Source organism: Sus scrofa, chromosome 10 (genome assembly GCF_054392235.1).
Source record: "Sus scrofa isolate SSC_HxYL_T2T_F1_AM1 chromosome 10, Sscrofa_HxYL_maternal_Yorkshire_Landrace_v2.0, whole genome shotgun sequence".
NCBI lineage: Eukaryota > Metazoa > Chordata > Mammalia > Artiodactyla > Suidae > Sus > Sus scrofa.
The window spans coordinates 81,992,078-82,010,281 of record NC_139392.1 but is presented as its reverse complement, the minus strand read 5'-3'; the positions used below and the strand labels follow the sequence as shown (position 1 = coordinate 82,010,281).

Here is an 18,204-nt window from a genome sequence, read left to right as displayed (position 1 = left end):
CACGGCAACGCCGGATCTTTAACCCACTGAGCAAGGGCAGGGATCGAACCTGCAACCTCATGGTTCCTAGTTGGATTGTTAACCACTGCGCCACGATGGGACCTCCTTTTCTGATAGTTAATGATCTTGAGCATCTTTTCATGTTCCTGTTGGCCATCAGCATTTCTTCTTTGGAAAAATGTCTATTCAGCAACATGGTTGGAACTAGAGACTCTCATACTAAGTGAAGTAAGTCAGAAAGAGAAAGACAGATACCATTTGATATCACATATCTTGAATGTAATATACAACATAAATGACCCTTTCTGCAGAATAGAAAATCATGGACTTGGAGGACAGTCTTGTGGTTGCTGGGGGGGAGGGGGAGGGATTGGGATGGACTGGGAATTTGGGGTTAATAGATGAAAACTATTGCCTTTGGAATGGATAAGCAATGAGATCCTGCTGTATAGCACTGGGAACTATGTCTAGTCACTTATGATGGAGCATGATAATGTGCGAAAATAGAATGTGTACATGTATGTATAATTGGGTGACCATGCTGTACAGTAGAATAAAATTGTATTTTAGTCAAGTTGTTTGTTTTTTGAATCTTGAGTTGTATGAGCTGTTTATTTATTTTGGATATCAATCCCTTATCAGTCATACCATTTGCAAATAATTTCTCCCATTCTGTAGGTTGTCTTTTCATTTTGTTAATGGTTTCCTTTGCTGTGAAAAAGTTAAGTTTAATTAGATCTCATTTGTTTATTTTTGCTTTTATTTCCTTTACTTTGGAGCTTAGTCAAAGAAAATATTGCTCTGACTTCTGTCAGAATGCTCTGCCTATGCTTTCCTCTAGGAGTTTTATAGTATCTGGTCTTATATTTAGGTTTTTAATCCATTTTGAATTTATTTTTGTAGATGGTGTTAGAGAATGTTCTAATTATGTTCTTATTCATGTAGCTGTCCAGTTTTCCCAGCACCATTTATTGAAGAGACTGTCTTTTCTCCACTATATATTTTGCCTCCTTTGTCATGAGAGAGAATTATCTGGAAGTGGGAGTGGGGACAAGAAAAATACCTCAGGAGTTCCCATCATGGCTCAGTGGTTAACGAATCCGACTAGGCACCATGAGGTTGTGGGTTCCATCCCTGCCCCTGCTCAGTGGGTTAAGGATCCAGCATTGCTGTGGCTGTGGTGTAGGCCAGCAGCTACAGCTCTGATTGGACCCTTAGCCTGGAAATCTCCATATGCTGTGGGTGCGGTCCTAGGAACACACACACACACACTCACACACACGAAGAAAAATACTTCAACCATCTTCAAGTCCTGTGTTGGGTGGACTCTTGGGGTGGAAACACATTCCATTTGAAAGGTCATCAGGGAAAGTAGTAGTTCCCATCCTTAAAGAGGATGTCCTGTGTGATGTTTGACACGTGCTATTATCCGCCTACTGGTAGGCTCTGTGTTTCCACATTAGATCTGGAGAGACATGGAGGATTCCCACAGAGATCTGATTAAAATCCAGAACACTGGCATGGTTGGTTTATTCTCTCCCCCCACCCCAATCTGTTTCTCTGTGTAATGGGTCTCCCTAAGGGGTGAGGCTGCCATAGTGAGAAGTGGAGCGTGCTTTGTAGAATGTGTTTTGTTAATATTTTAAGAAATGCATGCTTCTTTTTAGTGATACTTGCATCTCACTTCTTGCCAATCTGTAAATTTAACAGATGAAAATTTACCATGTCAAGAAGCATCGAATACAGAGGAGACACTCTGCCATCCAGATGCAAGTCTCTGCAGATTTAATTCTACAGATGGAGGATTGAAGTGTAAGTGTTAAAAAGAGATGCCTGAAATTCCTGTTGTGGTTCAGCGGGTTAAGGACCAGCATTGTCTCTGTGAGGATGCAGGTTTGATTCCTGGCTTCACTCAGTGGGTTAAGGACACAGCATTGCTGCAAGCTGTGGTGTAAGTCACACATGAGGCTTGGATCCACTGTGGCTGTGGCTGTTAATGGCAGCTGAAGCTCTGATTCAACCTTTAGGCTGGGAACATCCATATGCTGCAAGTGTGGCCTTAAAAAAAAAAAAAAAGAAAAAAGAAAAAAAAAGAGTGAGAGATGCCTGCCTGACTTGTTAGTGTGTAGGCCATCCGTGAGACTCAGACCCCTAATAGGAATATCAGAGATTCTCATTTGACAAACTCCACTGATACTATGTTCTAGTTTTATCTGGAGTCATTGGGGTTTTAGCTGGAGTGTTACTGGAAGCCCGTGTTTTTTAAAGATGGTAGAACAATTATAATAAATTTCTTGAAATTATATATATAGTGATGTTTCTTTAAAATTTCAGTGTGGTTATAGATAGTAAATGATTTAAGCTAAATGAATTCCATAAAGTAGGTAAGGTCAGATATTACTATTTAAGAAATCAAAACTGAAGCAGCAGTACAAGAAAAAGTGAAATCTCTTTTCATTTTTTAATGCAATTGCTTCTCATTTGGGTGGACACCCATCTGGATCAAATGAAGAACTTTTTGAAAATAGAGTACACTCTAAAGCTTATTGAATCAAAATTACCAGATATGAGTGTGTGTGTGTGTGTATTTAAGCCTTGATTACATCTACAATCATTGTTAAGCAGCCACTCAAATAGATTGTGATCATCCAACATTTTTTTCTCCTCTTTTTAGTGTGTCAGGCCTGTGGATTTGAATTTGACATGTGTAACTGGGTAGCAGAATCATCTGCCGGGCAAAGTTCCTGGGTGCGCACAAAAACAAGAGAAATTCCCATCTTAGAATCTACACCTCAGCAGGATCAAAGTAGTGATGATGAAGGTAGCAATACAAAAATATATCAATTGTGCTTCCTTTTTTACTTTCTTTAGTGGTTACTCCAGAGTTTGTGAAATGCACTTATGACTAATTGAAGTCCACTTTTAAATAACTCTATATATCTTCATAGGTGGTACAAATACCTTATTTAATAAAATATTCCTAATTCTTCCCTCCTTTCCCTCATTTTATTGTTGTCATTCATTTTACTTATACATAAACCATAATTATGAAGTACATTAAGATTATGACTGTTTTGAATAGACTTACTTTTTGTTCAACTAAGCAAGTTGAAAATGTTTTATCTTAACTCTCATTTATTCCTTCTCTAATACTAATTCCTTTCTTTATGTAGTTCTGAGTTTCTGACCTATATAATTTTCCTTCCCTCTGAAGAATGCCTTCTGGCATCACATGCAAACCAAGTCTACTGGCCACAAATTCCCTCCACTTTTATTTGTTTGGGAAAGTCATTGTCTTTCATTACTGAAGGTAATTTTGTTGGATATAGAATTCTAGGTTGAATTTTTTTCTTCTTTCACTACCTAAATATTTTACTCTACTCTCCTCTTGCTTACATGCTTTCTAAAGAGAAGTCTAATGCAATTCTTACCATTTTTCCTCTATAGGTGAGATTTTTTTTTTTCTTCCTGGAATATTTCAAGATTTTCTTTTTGTATTTCTGAATATAGTAATATGCTGAGTTGTAGTTTCTTGGACATTTATCCTACATAGTGTTTTCTGAGCTTCCAGGATCTGTGGCTTGGTGTCTGTCATTAATTTGGAGGAAAATTCTCAGTCATTATTACTTCAAATATTGATTCTTCCTCTTTCTCTCTTCTCATATTCCCATTGTGCATATGTTATACCTTTTGTAGTTTTCCCAGAGTTCTTAGTTCTTAGAATTATTGAATTATTCCTTTATGTTCCCCTGTTGGTTTTGTGTGTGTGTGTGTGTGTGTGTGGTTGTTTGTTTATTTGCTTGCTTTTCAGTTTTGGAACTTCCTATTGACATATTCTCAGAAGAGTCAAACCTAATGAGCCCCTTGAAGTCTTTCTTCATTTGTTATATTGTTTTTTATCCTTAACATTTTTATTCTTACTTAATATTTCCAACTATCTGCTTACAATTGTCTCTTTTTCTTGTATGTTTTATACTTTTCCCATTGTTAATATTAACTTATTAATCATAGTTGTTGTAAATTCCTGTCTGCTAATTCCAACATCCCTGCCAGATATGGGTCTGGTTCTGATGCTTATTCTTTCTCCTCAGACTCTACATTTTTTGCTTTTAGTATGCCCTGTAATTTTTTGTGTTTGTGTGTGAAAGCTGGGCATGATGTACTATGTAAGGAGTTAAGGTAAATAGGTGATAATGTGAGCTTTTATGTTTATCCAGCTAGATATTAAGCTCTGTTTATTATGCCTGTTAATGTTTGAGGTTAAAATTTCACATGATATTTTTTTTTTTTTTTTTTTTTTCCCATTGTGGTCTTTGTTTTCTTAAATAAGGTTTGAGACTTGCAGTTCTTTTAGTAGTATTTCCTTGTTATTATAAAGGATCAATTGTGAGGGTAGTGGTAATTATGAGAGGAGGGGACGCATTCTGTAGTCCTATAAATAGATCTCAGTCTTACAGTCTTATGAGATTCTATCTGTGCTCCAAGAACTTCACAAATGTTTCTCTCTTACCTTAGGTAAGACACACAGGCTAGTCAGGGTTGGATCTGGCTATTTTCCTTACCTAATGTGGAAAGTTAGAATCTACTGGATTTGATATTTCACCTTTTCCATGTTAGTTTTTGATAAAACTCCAGTCAGGTAGGTGGTAGTAAATAGTTCTCTTGAGCGAAAGCCTTGTTAAGAATAACAGAAGAGTCCAGGTATATTTCAAAATGACTACTTTTCCCCTTTCCCAACTGTAGGCACAAAGGGATTTTTCTCTGATTCTTACCGTGAGAACTTGGTGTAGGGCTCCTTTAGGTAAAACTCACAAGAGTGGGATCCTCCCTAAGATGGGACTGCTTGGAGTTTTTTGCTCTCAACTGTGTTCACCCTGAGCCTCCAGCAGTACATCAATCGAAGTTTAGTTTTTTTTTCCCACCCCTCTACTGATTCCCATAGAAGTTTGTATTCTTGCAATTCTGTTCTTGAAAATTATGATTCTCTGCATCTGCTTGCCTCACCAGTTCTTACTCAGTGGTTTGTACCAGTGACTTCAGTTTTTTCTTCTTAAACAAAAAGAGTTATTTTCTTATTCTGTTTCTCCACCCCTCTTTATTCTTTCTTCCTCTTTTTCTTTGTTTCTACCTCCTTGTGCAGCAGTTTTGTTGTAGTATTACTCAGTAACCCAGAAGCTTATCTGAACAACAGTCTTAGTTTAGGTTTTCATACCTCATTTTAATGTTTGAAGTTGTGCATTTCTGTCACTTAGTCATAGCCCACAACAGTGAGGGTAAGTATATTTCCTACTTCATTTTAGGGTTCCTAGCCCTAATCCTTGACTTAATTGAGAGAATTTTGACTCTGTTCATCCAGGATTTGCAACATTGAATTACTCAGAATTCTAGTTATTGCAACCTGCTTCTGGTCCCAAAGTCCAAGGGTTCTGTGGTTTCAGCCCTGCTCATCAATTGGCATATCTGCTTTTTCCTTATCTTTGAGATTAACCAGTTTCTGCTTTTGTAAAAATGTGTTTTCATTTTACTTACCATTTCTTTGGGTATAGATCAGAAGTAAAGTATTAACTTGTACTATTTTTTTTAATAAAGTCTAACTTTTCTAGTAAATAAAGAGTTTCACTTAATTTAAACTCATAGTTTCTAGAAGCTGAAGGAATGTTTGCTAATTTACAAAGAAAGCATTTGAAAGACTTTACCTTTGAAAGCTGAAGTTATAAAAGCATAGAAATATCTTTGTATCTCTGTGTTGAGTTCAAAAACAATCCACACTGGTTTTAAGAATCAGATGGTAAAATGTGATTGACAGTATTTTTATGTACTATAAAATCCATAGATACAGTCTAGTAGGACTGTAGATATCTGATATTTCCAGGTAAGAAAGAGGACAGTTTAAATTATATTACCTTAAACTATAAAGGTTCTTCTGTGAAGAGCAGAAAAAAATAATCAAAAGGAAAAAGAATTCTGGCAGGAGAGATAAGGAATTTTTGATTAAATAAAGATTACATCATGACATTTGAAAGAAAGTGATCACTTGGTGGCATAGAGATTTTTATATCATTAGATTTCTTTTTGTAAGAATATTGAGTTTTCATATTGAGGGTATTATCAAACATTGATTTCAGGAATCAGGAAATTTCAATGCATTTGAGAAATCAGGTATGGAAATAAAAACCTGTAATTGGTAGTTGATGTAATCATTAAAACATTGGTGTTCGCTAGAGGCCTAGCAGTTAAAAACTGGCATTATCATTGTTGTGGCTCAGATGACTGCTGTGGCACAGTTTCGATTCCTGGCCCAGGAACCTCCACATGCCATGGACATGGCCAAAACACAAACAAACAAAAAATAAAAATCACAATGACAAAACCAAAACAAAAACCTCTATATTTTTAAATGAAGTATTTGTGTTTTAAACCTGTTTGAAAACTCCAGCGGTACAATAATTTTTTTCAAACGAAAGCAACTAATTTTTCTAAATTGCTTTTTTCCCTTTATTTTTCAGGTTACTGTATATGGGTAGGGGCTATGCATGCTTCTACTCTTGACCATTTAAACAGCAGAGCTTATCTAAATAGCTCTGTGTGTCACTGCTTGGGCAAGAGCTGCCATCTTCAATTCTATTACTCTATGGAAAACAGTGTTCTAAGAGTAGGACTGTATCATAATAAGGTGAGAAGTGTGCATTAACTTCATATTCATTGCATAAATGAAATGTCTATTCATGGCACCTTGTGTTTCTATTTCTCAGTTGTGTGTAGGTTGTCGATATTCTTTAACTCGACTCTATCTGATACACCTTTAAACAGAAATATTAGGAAATTGAGTTTTGCAGACAGTGTCATGTGCAAAAGTCAGTGTGGTAATTTGCAAAAATTATTTCAAAAACTTGTTAAAATTCACGAAAATATATCAAAAACTATGGTGTAGTAATGTATGATATTTGGGATTCTATATTAATAATGCTATACTGAAGCTCTGATGTGATCTGTTCTGATTTTTGATTTCTATATCCTTACAGCTTTAAATATGATAGAAGCAAATTGCTTGTTCTGGTACAGTAGATGCAGTTTTATTTTATTTTTATTTATTTATTTATTTGTCTTTTTTTTTTTTTTTTTTTTTTTTTGCCATTTCTTGGGCCGCTCCCGCAGCATATGGAGGTTCCCAGGCTAGGGGTCTGATCAGAGCTGTAGCCACCAGCCTGCACCAGAGCCACAGCAATGCGGGATCTGAGCCTCGCCTGTGACCTACACCACAGCTCATGGCAACGCCAGATCCTTAACCCACTGAGCAAGGCCAGGGATCGAACCTGCAACCTCGTGGTTCCTAATCAGATTCGTTAACCACTATGTCACGAAGGGAACTCCAATGCATTTTTAAAAGACTGGCAATTGCTGATTAACTACAGACAAATGAGTCATATAAATGAAAAACAAATAGTGTGCTGGACAAAGTGTAAGTTGTGGTAATGGTAGCAAATAAACACATTTATGTATTTTTTAAAACTTTAACTGAAAACAATTCTATACAAATGGGAAAATACTTGAGACACTTCACTAAATTTCTGTTGTGAAGAAAAATTTATTTATAGGTAGGACTAAAGAAATCATAGGGGGTAAACACCAGTCATTCTAGAAATGGGGGAAACGTTTGACAATAACTGCAGGAATTCTGACATTGGAAAAGACAGTAAAAACAGCCAACCAGGGCATTTTCCTTCGGCTCAGGATGCTTTGAGTTGATACTTATGCCTGACACCAGCCAGATTAATTTTTCAACAAGTTTGTCATCTGTGTTTACCAGGTACCACTAACCATCTGTAAATAGCATTTTCTTCTATTCTATTTTCTTCTGAAGTTTGAAGTGACTTCATAATTAATCCTCAAGTATCAGACTGCTTATTACCACAATACCTGAAAATTCAAGCGGAATTCTCTTTTTCTTCTGAGTTCTATCATATTTCCTCCCCCTTTTATGTCTGTGTCTTTTTCATCATATCCAGTCTTTTTCCTTCTGCTTCTGTTTTCCAGGACATTCATAGACTTCTAAAGCATAAAGCTAGATAAGTACTTCCATTAGATGGTCTAATATATCCTGCTTTGTTATGTGAATAAGACACCATTTCTAGCATTCTGTCACTATATTACATTTCTGTGACCTTCTTTTTGCAGTAGTATTTGGCAGTCCATGGCCCTAGAATCTCTTTGATATATTTCATTCAATTTGACATGGTGTGAGGTGGGTAGAAGGACAGAAACATTACCCTTCCCTTTCTGTAGTACTCCAAATTTTCAGAGTTGGGAGAAATTTTACATATATACATATATATTAAACTTTATCCCTAATTGTTGTGACCATTCAAGCTTCAAGCATCCTTTATATTACCGCTTGTGCCATGTAAACCAAGCCCATTGAACTTTCATGCAATTTGAAACTTGCTGTAATTTCCAAATCCTTCTTCAACAAAGGCATAGTCAAGAAATTCTGGAATAATTTTGTTCAGCTTCTATTATAGTTAAAGATGCTTTAAAAATATGTGGTCCTACAACAGTGCTTTTCACAGGGTGGGTCATTAATATTCACGAAATGTTGAATAAGTTAGTATTCTAAGTAGAAATTTGTGTTAGATCTATCTTCTAGTACTAAGTTATTTTAAGCTACCTTAAACATTAGCGAGGGATTTTAAAAGTTTCAGTATCTATATATGGAGTTATGAATTACTGAAAGTGAGCAGTATGATTCCTTCGATGGCTGTGGGACTGTGCAAGAATGCAAATAAATTGGTTTCAGACACCACCTCATATCATAAGAATAGACTTACCAAGATTTCTGTCCCACGCATTATAAGAAAAGAAGAAGTTACCCATGGAGAGCCGATCTCCTGTATCAGTCAGAACAATTGGGTGTATATTTTAGAGAGTGATGACTGATGTTTAATCCATTAGTTTACCCAGTATTGTGCAGGCAGTATCTAATCTCCTCTAACACTCTATTTTGTGTGCGCTCTCTATATACCATGTTGGTGGTCATTGCAAAATCTACATCAAAGTGCATTTAAATTACAAGTGGATGTTTTATCACAAGATTTAAAAAGGACTCCAAACCTATCATTTAAAATATTAGCGCTTGATGAAAATGATCATTTACATATTCTGTAAATAGAATAAAGAAAATAACCCTTAGGATATGTGCTGATGAACCAAGAAGTGTTGAGTGAGAATGCTTAGGGTAGTTTTCTTTATTTTCAGAGTACGTTAGAACTTGAGAAGTAGAAAATAGCTGAAAGGCAAGTTGTTAAATACGAAGTTGTGACTCTTAAAGTCAGCTTTAGCATGTGTCAGTTCTAGTTTTTACTGTCTAACTCTTCTTGGGATTAAGTCTCTGCCCATCATCTATAAGATAATAATCATAGCAACAGCCTGTCTTTTATTCTGTGGAGAGTTTCCATGTCAGCGAGCCAAGGATAGTGGGATGCCCCGCTTGTGGTGCTTTTTATGTATTTAAAAAAATTCCCAACGGCAAATAAATAGGAAAATATAGTTGGGACAGGAAAGAAAATGACTTAGAAAGTATCTTGTCTTGTATGATACAGGTTTTAAAGCTATAACAAGCTTTCCTTGAAGGAAGGTTTTTGCTAGGGTACATGATCCTATCACCACATGCCATCAAAAGTAGTTAAAAAAAAAAAACCCTGAATTTGATACTTTTGATTTTTTTTTTCTTTACAAGAGGGAAGGATAAGCAGAGATCTCTTAAAAAAAAAAATCTAGTGATAAATATTTTTCTTAAAAGGTAAAACGTCATTAGTGATCCTGGTCTGGGGGAGGTAAAGACATGTAAATAATTTTGATGGATTGATTGATTTTTAAGATGATGGAAAATTAGAACATCATTTGAAAGTCTTTTCTGAGCTGAGGGTTGCTTTTTGTTACATTGGTACCTATTGAAAGTAACCAGATAAGGACTGAAAGTAAAGACAAAAGTAGAATAAAAGCTGATTTCTTTTAGTTATGGTAAATCCTTTTTCTTTATCATTGCTTGTGTAGTTAGGAAAATGTGGAAAAAAATCTGGATGTCATATACAATATACCTTTAGTGTTTGGAAAAATATTTAAGTTTAGAAAGAACTCTGATCAGTTTTCTTAAAAAAAAAAAAAAAAAAGGTAAATGCATTCTTCCTTAGCTAGAACAGAGCAGAATCAATTACTCACTGTGAAAAAAGAGCGCAGTCGCCATGAATTATTCTCATAAAATGAAATAGCGGGGACATGATGAATGTAACTTGCTAAGTAGTGTCACTAAAAGCATGTGTGAAGGATGTGAGTGTCTTGATGCTAAATAACTGAAGTTGCTTAAGAAATTATTGAAAGAAAAATTTGCTGTATTTCTCCATTTTTTATAACTTCACTTCCTTGTGATGTGACCTGGAAGCTATCAGCTGAAAATATGTCCACCATATTATGCTTCATTGTGTTGTGGAAATCTTAACGGTTGTTATGAGGGAGTATTGGAAAGCAGGTCATTTTAATTGGTTTAGACTCTCTTCTGATATATTTAAGACTTGGAAATTGGAGTAGATAACAGAGGGCAAAGGACTTAAGTTAAAACTAGCGTCATTTTTAGAAAATCCTGCATATGACTGAAATAAGTGAAACCAAGGGTGGAGATTAAGGTTTATAAGAATCTGAAAAAGTATGTCATGTGTCATTTGAATTACAACTAGATGTCACCTTCCGGTGTGCCGTTTCGCTTCTCACAGAAGGAGGGCAGCGAGATGGTCTCAGAGCCCAATCTGAGATCTATCTACACCACTGTCTGCATTTTAATTATATTTCACTAATAATATATATATCACTATATAAATATATCAGTATATCACTGTATATATATTTTACTCAATCTAATGCAAAATAGGATTATTTCAGAGCATAAAGGCATGGTCATAAATCATAAAGCCCAATTCCATAGGCAAAATTACGGAGTAGGTTATAGACTTTTATCAAGTAGCTGACCTTGTAGTACATAGTAACATAATTTTGCATACCCTTTGCAACCTGGAAAATGATCATTATACAGATGCATGACATACAGTGCTTTAGAAGACGGGAAAAGGTCTTCGAGTTACCGGAGAATCAAATAGAAATATAATCTCCGGAAATATCTGTTTTATTTGGATCTTGGAATGAATTCTTCCATAGGAAAAAATATTTAAGTTGATAATAATGTGCAGAAAATATATTTGATAACAGTTTTTAACTATCATATTTGCCAGTTTTTATTTTCCAATATCATGACAATATTGCAAAATGTAGGAATGTCAGTAGGATCAACATTTAAATGGCTGGTTCATTATTTACTATTTAGAATTTTATTTTTGAAGAGTGCAGTACTTTAGTGAAGATTCCATTCAAATTTTTGTTCTGTACTTAGTCTCCATTATTAAACAATAAGCAGCTTGACTATGTGGACATGCTTTATTTCCTTATTTTTTTTTTAGACAAGATAAATTTTTAGACAGCAGTTTTAGATTCACAGCAAAATCAAAGGAAGGTACAGAAATTTCCTATATACCCCCCATTTCCACACATGCATAGCTTCCTCCCTCATCATCAACATCCATCATAGTGGGACATGTTTCAATTCAACTGATGACCCTACATTGACATGTCATTATCACCCAAAGGCTCTAGTTTACATTAGGGTTCACTCTTGGTCTTGTACAACCTGTAGGTTTTGAGAAATGTATAGTGATGTGTATCCATCATTATGTTATCATAAAGAGTATTTTGGGGAATTTCCATTGTGTCTCAGTGGGTTAAAAACCTGACAAAGTATCCATGAGGATTCAGGTTCAATCCCTGGCCACACTCATTGGGTTAAGGATCCAGGCATTGCTGCAAGATGCTGTGTAGGCCACAGATGCAGCTTGGATCCCTGCATGCCTGTAGCATAGGCCAGCAGCTGCAGCTTCAATTCGACCCCCTAGCCTGGAACCTCCATATGTTCCAAGTGCAGCCTTTAAATAAAATAAATAAAAAATAACAGTATTTTTACTGACCTAAAATTCCTCTCTGTGCTTTTTTTTTTAAATGGCTGCATCTGCAGAATATGGAAATTCCCAGGCCAGGGACTGAATACAGGCCACAGCTGCAGCTGAAGCCTTGGCTTCAGCAGCATAAGATCCTTTAACCCACTGCACAGGGCCAGGGATCGAACCCCTGCCTTCACAGTGACTGGAGCCTGCTGTGCCACAACAGGAACTCCTATACCTTAACTTTTCATCTTTCCCTTATTTTTCCGTAAAAATATTATACAGGTTTTTTTTTTTTTACCCAATAATTTAGACTTTTTGTTACTTAATATCCTACAGGTAGGGTAAACTCTATTGAAATGTAATTAAGAGAGCACATGTGTAAATATGAGAATAGAATTTAAGGAATGAGTGATGTCTTTTTCTTTGAATCAAAGGAAGAAGAAATATTTTGGACATACAGCACATCAACTCACAGAAAATGGGTGAAAGCAGATGTGTTAATCCCAGAAGGATTGAAGACATTTAAGGTATAAAAGAGAAAACCAAGTATTTTTATCACAGATATAATTTTTTAGCCTTGTAGTGGTGAACTTACCACCCATTGCTAAATTTAAATTAGCATTTAAATGAGGAACGTAGACTTGTATATTTGGGGAGAGAAATAACTTACTTTTTTTCATTGAACTGAACCCTATTCAGGTTAGATTTTCCGAGTGGAGTGTAAACTGCTTTTGATTCAAGTTTCCTCATCTTCCATGAGCTCCCTCCGTAGTACATCTAAACACATGCAGTAAACTGGGGAAGCCAAATTGCATTAATAAATAATAAACTGATACTGACAAATCAATAGCATATATGCAAATATTTTGAATGCAGTAATTCACATCTTTATAACACATGGGTAACTACCTGCACAAAGATACGTCTGAAATATACATCTGCTCAGTGGGAATGGTATCTTTCAGAAATATGAACTTGAGATTGTGTTGTATAAAATGTATCTGATACATTTTTAACTTTCATTTTAAGTGTCTGCCGTTCATTTCTTTCTAATATCATGGCAATATTGCAAGGTATGGTAACTTCTGAAGGCTCAACATTGAAATACTGGCATTATTAATTGCTATTTAGATTTTTACTTTTGAAGAGCAGTTCTTTAGGATTCTGTCTGTTGTATATAGAGTGTATAAATATATTTATAGTGGAGTGTGAGTGTAAAATGAGACTTTGTGGCTTATGAAACCAATTTTATTTCTTTAAGGTAATGCCACACTTAATTTTTTTTAGCCATTAAAAGGCAGAATCCAAATGATACTGAGCTGTAACTGTGCAGATTTTTTAAATCTCATTTACTGCTGAAACTGGAATTTATGAATCATAGCATTTTTGTGTAAATCGCAGGAAAACTGAGGGTTATATCATAGCCCACTGAGTTAACATTTTGACACTATTTTAATTTTTCTTAGCTGATATCTGTCTTTATAACTTCTAAAAGATGGTTGGACCTTTGTTCTTTTGTCAAAAGCTAAATATTACAGTTTGTTTTGGTACTTAAAGATCAAACAAAATATATAAAATATTAAAATATTTTAATATGTCTCCATGTACATATTAAATATAACTAGTTTTTCAGTAATGGTAGACTTTTGAGATCAAAGTTTAAATCCATAAATTTTTGAATCCCAAACTGATATCATTCCTGCATATCTAATATCTTGTTGCTATGAAAAATGTACATTGTAAATCAAATAATTTTAGCATATATGATATTTATTATGGAGAAAGAGATTTTCTTATGAAATATGATTTAATATAATTTTTATAAATTATTAAATATATATGCAAACTTGATCTTATGTAATTTCTTAACAAAATATATATATGACTAATTTTTTTTTTCTTTTCTGGCTGCACCCAATAGGTGGAAGTTCCCAGGCCAGGGATCAAACCTGTGCCACAGCAGCAACCAGAGCCACTATAGCGACAAAGTCAAATCCTTAACCTTCTGAACCCTAAGAACACTTACCCTGCTGATGTTTTTGAAAATAAGAAAATCTATCAGAAACTTTAAACTGAAAGAGACTAAGAGTCAGTTTTTGTTTCTAGTATCTTATTTACACATTTAACAATGTCTGTGCAAAAACCTGAATCAGTATACTGTACTCCTAAAACTAACACAATATTATAAATTCTACTTCAATAAAAAAGAAATACTTGGAGTTCCCACTGTGGCACAGTGGAAAGGAATCTGACTAGTGTCCCTGAGGATGCAGGCTCAATCCCTGGCCTCGCTTGGTGGGTTAACCATCCAGGGTTGCCCTGAGCTGTGGTATAGGTCACAAACGCAGCTTAGGTCCTGTGTTGCTGTGGCGTGGGCGGCAGCTATAGCTCCGATTTAGTCCCTAGCCTGGAAACCTCCACAGGTGCAACCCTAAAAAGGAAATACTTTTCTGTGTCCCATAAAAATACAACAAAAAAACCTTTATATCAAGTTCAGGGCTGATCAATAGACTTTCTGCATTAGCGGAAATTTTATCTGTGCTCTCTAATGTGTAGCCACTAGCTATATAGGTGGCTATTTAACACTTGAAATGTAACTATAACATGTGGAACTGAACTTTAATTTAAGGTTGGTTAACTTAAATTGAAATAGCCCTATGCAGCTGGTGACTAACATATTAGACAGCAGAAAATTAGTTATTTGCTGTACAATCTGCAATTTCTCACTCTTCCTGAATTCTTGGTGTTGACTCACCATTGCTCTTGGTAGAACCCCAAGGAATATTAATACTTTGAAATTATCTTAGATTAGCAATGCACAGTTGTTTGATTTGCTAATACTGTATACCTCCAGAAAGCTCAATTTGGGAAAATGAAATTCATTTCCTTTAATTAGCACTTCTTTGTTAGAGCAATTCTTTTATAAAAATATTTTAAAACATATTCTTTTCAATGTTTTCTTCTGTTGTGTCCCTTACTGTCTGCCTGACAGTTCCCTTCATGCATGCATTCCTGATTACTAATTTCTGTAGTTAAAAAACTAAGTGCAGTTATAGGTCTTGTGTGAGTAGTGACAACAGTTTTTCTTTCCCTTGAATGTTAAAGTAATAAAGCTGTGAAGGCGGTGACCAAGTAACAAGTTTGCAGTCAGGACATCGTTGTTAAGTGGGATGTTTCATCAGATCACGGGCAGTTTCTCAGAGGCTTCAGTGGATCTAATGTACCCATTAGTCTTATGTGTGTGGGTCAAGCCTATCAAGTAGGAACTTTGTTTTTAGTTGTGTTTGTTTGCTCTTTAAGCAGGTGTTTTCTTAATGATTCTTTAATCTCTACTCTTTTTTGGGGGATGGGTCTTTTTGAAGGGATTATAAACTCACAAATTGTTCTTTGTTTTTCCCTAAAGATTGTTTTTGAAGGAACTATTTTGAACCAAGAAGGTTTTATTGGGCTAGATCAGCTCTGGGTCTATGCCTGCTCATGGGTCCCATCCAGAAAGCCATGCTCTGCAGATGAATTCACTTGTGCCAACGGCCAGTGTGTTGCCCAAGAATTGATCTGTGACTCTCAGGAGGACTGTCCTGATGGGAGTGATGAGGGTCCAGCAACTTGCTGTAAGTGAGTTATTTATTCATATGCTCACATTCATGACTGTGTTGGATTGATTGACTGATTGATTGTCTTTTAGGGCCAAATCTGTGGCATATGGACGTTCCCAGGCTAGGGGTGGAATCAGAGATGCAGCTGCTGGCCTGTGCCACAGCAACACCAGATCCAAGCTGCACATGCAGCCTACACCACAGCTTGCAGCAAGCTGAATCCTTAACCCACGGAGCAAGGCTAGGTATCAAACCCACATCCTCATGAATACTAGTCAGGTTCTTAATCCACTGAGCCGCAATAGGAACTCCTGTGGTTGCATTTAAAAGCATCTTTGTTTGGAGCAAGGTTAAGTTAACGTGTATGAAGTAAGATGAACATACACTCTCTGAAGCCATTAGTACTATTTCTTGTGGGGATCTTTATGTTAACTTTATATTTTGGTGTTTTTTGCTAACGCTCAAAAATCTCTTTGTTCAACAAATGAAAAGTTGTGATTAGTGCTGGTTGTGTTTTGATTAAAAAGAAAAATATATGGAAGAGGGAACCGCTGTACTCTTCTCTTTGGAGACATATATTATGGATTGCTAACCCTTATTAAATGTTGGGCTTTTTCCATTCTGACCAATTCTGTATGAAACTGGGGAAAGGCAGAGGGGAGGAAGGCTCCCATTGCCTTCCAGAAATCAATGATGATTGTAGAATCATGTCAGCCATGGTTGACATTCATGACTAGGCAAAAAAGGCCCAAGACCTTCATTTCAGACCTTGTAGGAAGAGTCTTTGATAGGAGTAATGTCAAGAAATCCCATTACTATTCACCCTAGTTATATTAGAAAGCAAATATAATTTACAACCTACTTTATGATTCTCGTATGAGGTGACTTAGCAACTAAAATACTTGTGTCTCTTTAGAAACACTGTATTCCAACTAAATGCATCCTCTAATTTCTGTATCACAAACAAGAGGGGTTTTTAATTATTAAAATTTGACATTTACTTTGCTCCAGTGTTTTATTTTAGTGATATATTTTGTTGAGCAAGAGAAAAATACTGCAACAAGATAAATGTCACCTTTTTAATGAAAAGCTCCTTGTGCAATATGTTTCTGTTGTTGGGTACGTAAGGATTTTATTAAGAGCAATGGACAGGGATGTAGAAAAGAGGAAATGGGAAAACAAGGGAGAAATACTCTGCTTGTTTGTAAACAGCAATTCAATTAATTCCTCAGACACCTCATCTCAAAAATAAATTTAAACAAAATAATCCCCCTATCAATATGATCTCCATGGAGTTTTTCGGTGCTTTTTTTCATTAAAAAATGTAAGGACAATTCATTTTCTCTAATGTGAGTGTCACCTTCCTCTTTATGCTTAATTTAAAATTTGTAACAGACAATTTGTTTCATTTCTTTTGGATAAATTCACCTTTCTAATGGTTTATATTATTCTCAATTTCAGTAACTGAAAGTAAGAATATTTCTTGTATTTTTAGTCCTACAGTTTGAAATAGCTTCTTTTCTCCCTTTTCATTCCTCTGGTGAAGGGTTCTTTATACTCTCCTTTTAATTGAGCTTCTTTCTTTTTCTTTCTTTTTTTAATGGCAGCACCTATGGCATATGGAAATTCCTAGGCTAGGGGTCGAATTAGAACTGTCACTGCCGCAGCAACACTGGATCCAAGCCACATCTGCAACCTATACCTCAGCTTGTGGCAATGCCAGATCCTTAACCCACTGCAAGACCAGGGATCGAACTTGAATCCTCATAGAGTCCATGTTGCATCCTTAACCCACTGAGCTACAATGGGAACTCCATAGTTGATTTTCTTATAATAATAAGATGATAGTCTAAAATGATTTAGGACACATTTTCCCATTTCCTTTATTGACAATTTATTTATTACTTACCTGGCATTTCCCTCATAGAGTATATCTTGAGATTGTTCTGCTATTTCCTTTTTGTGAATTTTGGGACAGATTTCTGTGCTTATCAACCAAATAGTGTTACTTCTTGGTCTGTTAAGTTTTCCAAATAATATAAGCTTATTTGGCAAAAAAAACCACCCTGGAATACTTGCTTAACTGAGATCAACTCTATATAGGGCATATGACATAAAAATGTAGCCATGTTATATATTGTAAAACATCCGCATACTTTGATGTCAATATGACTATTTCATATAAATATCTGTATAATCATTTTTGCTTTGAGGAAATTATATACCAATTGATTTATTAGAATTGATATGTTACACTATTTTCTGCACTAAAGAATTTAAGTGTATATATTCTATATATTTTACTACAAAACGAGGTTCCCCTTTGAAATTTAAAACCACTTTTAAACATTTTTCACTACTTTGAAATTCATATTTTACAAATTTCAGTTTGTTATACAGGGTTTCTTACATTTTTCAAGTTCGTGAAGCACAAGCAAAATGCTTTTATATCTTCTTTTTATCCCACTATGGGATGAATCCTAGGACAGGGTAGTCATACATACAGTTTGAATACACCAGGAGTATATACCATATTCTGGAGACTAAGTAAATATTAACTCATGAATGTT

At 35.3% G+C, this 18,204-nt stretch overlaps 1 protein-coding gene across 8 annotated transcripts in view; it reads left to right on the top strand.

Annotated features, from left to right (window-relative positions):
* The window catches only part of MALRD1 (MAM and LDL receptor class A domain containing 1), an 860,334-nt gene that overhangs the window by 314,603 nt on the left and 527,527 nt on the right, over window positions 1–18,204 (top strand). For all 8 annotated transcript variants that reach the window (XM_084980970.1, XM_084980973.1, XM_084980974.1 and 5 more), the window contains 5 exons: window positions 1,711–1,812; window positions 2,675–2,821; window positions 6,507–6,673; window positions 12,473–12,565; window positions 15,442–15,649. In XM_084980970.1, coding sequence (XP_084837096.1) covers window positions 1,711–1,812; window positions 2,675–2,821; window positions 6,507–6,673; window positions 12,473–12,565; window positions 15,442–15,649 — 717 coding nt within the window. The remainder of the gene's footprint in view (window positions 1–1,710; window positions 1,813–2,674; window positions 2,822–6,506; window positions 6,674–12,472; window positions 12,566–15,441; window positions 15,650–18,204) is intronic.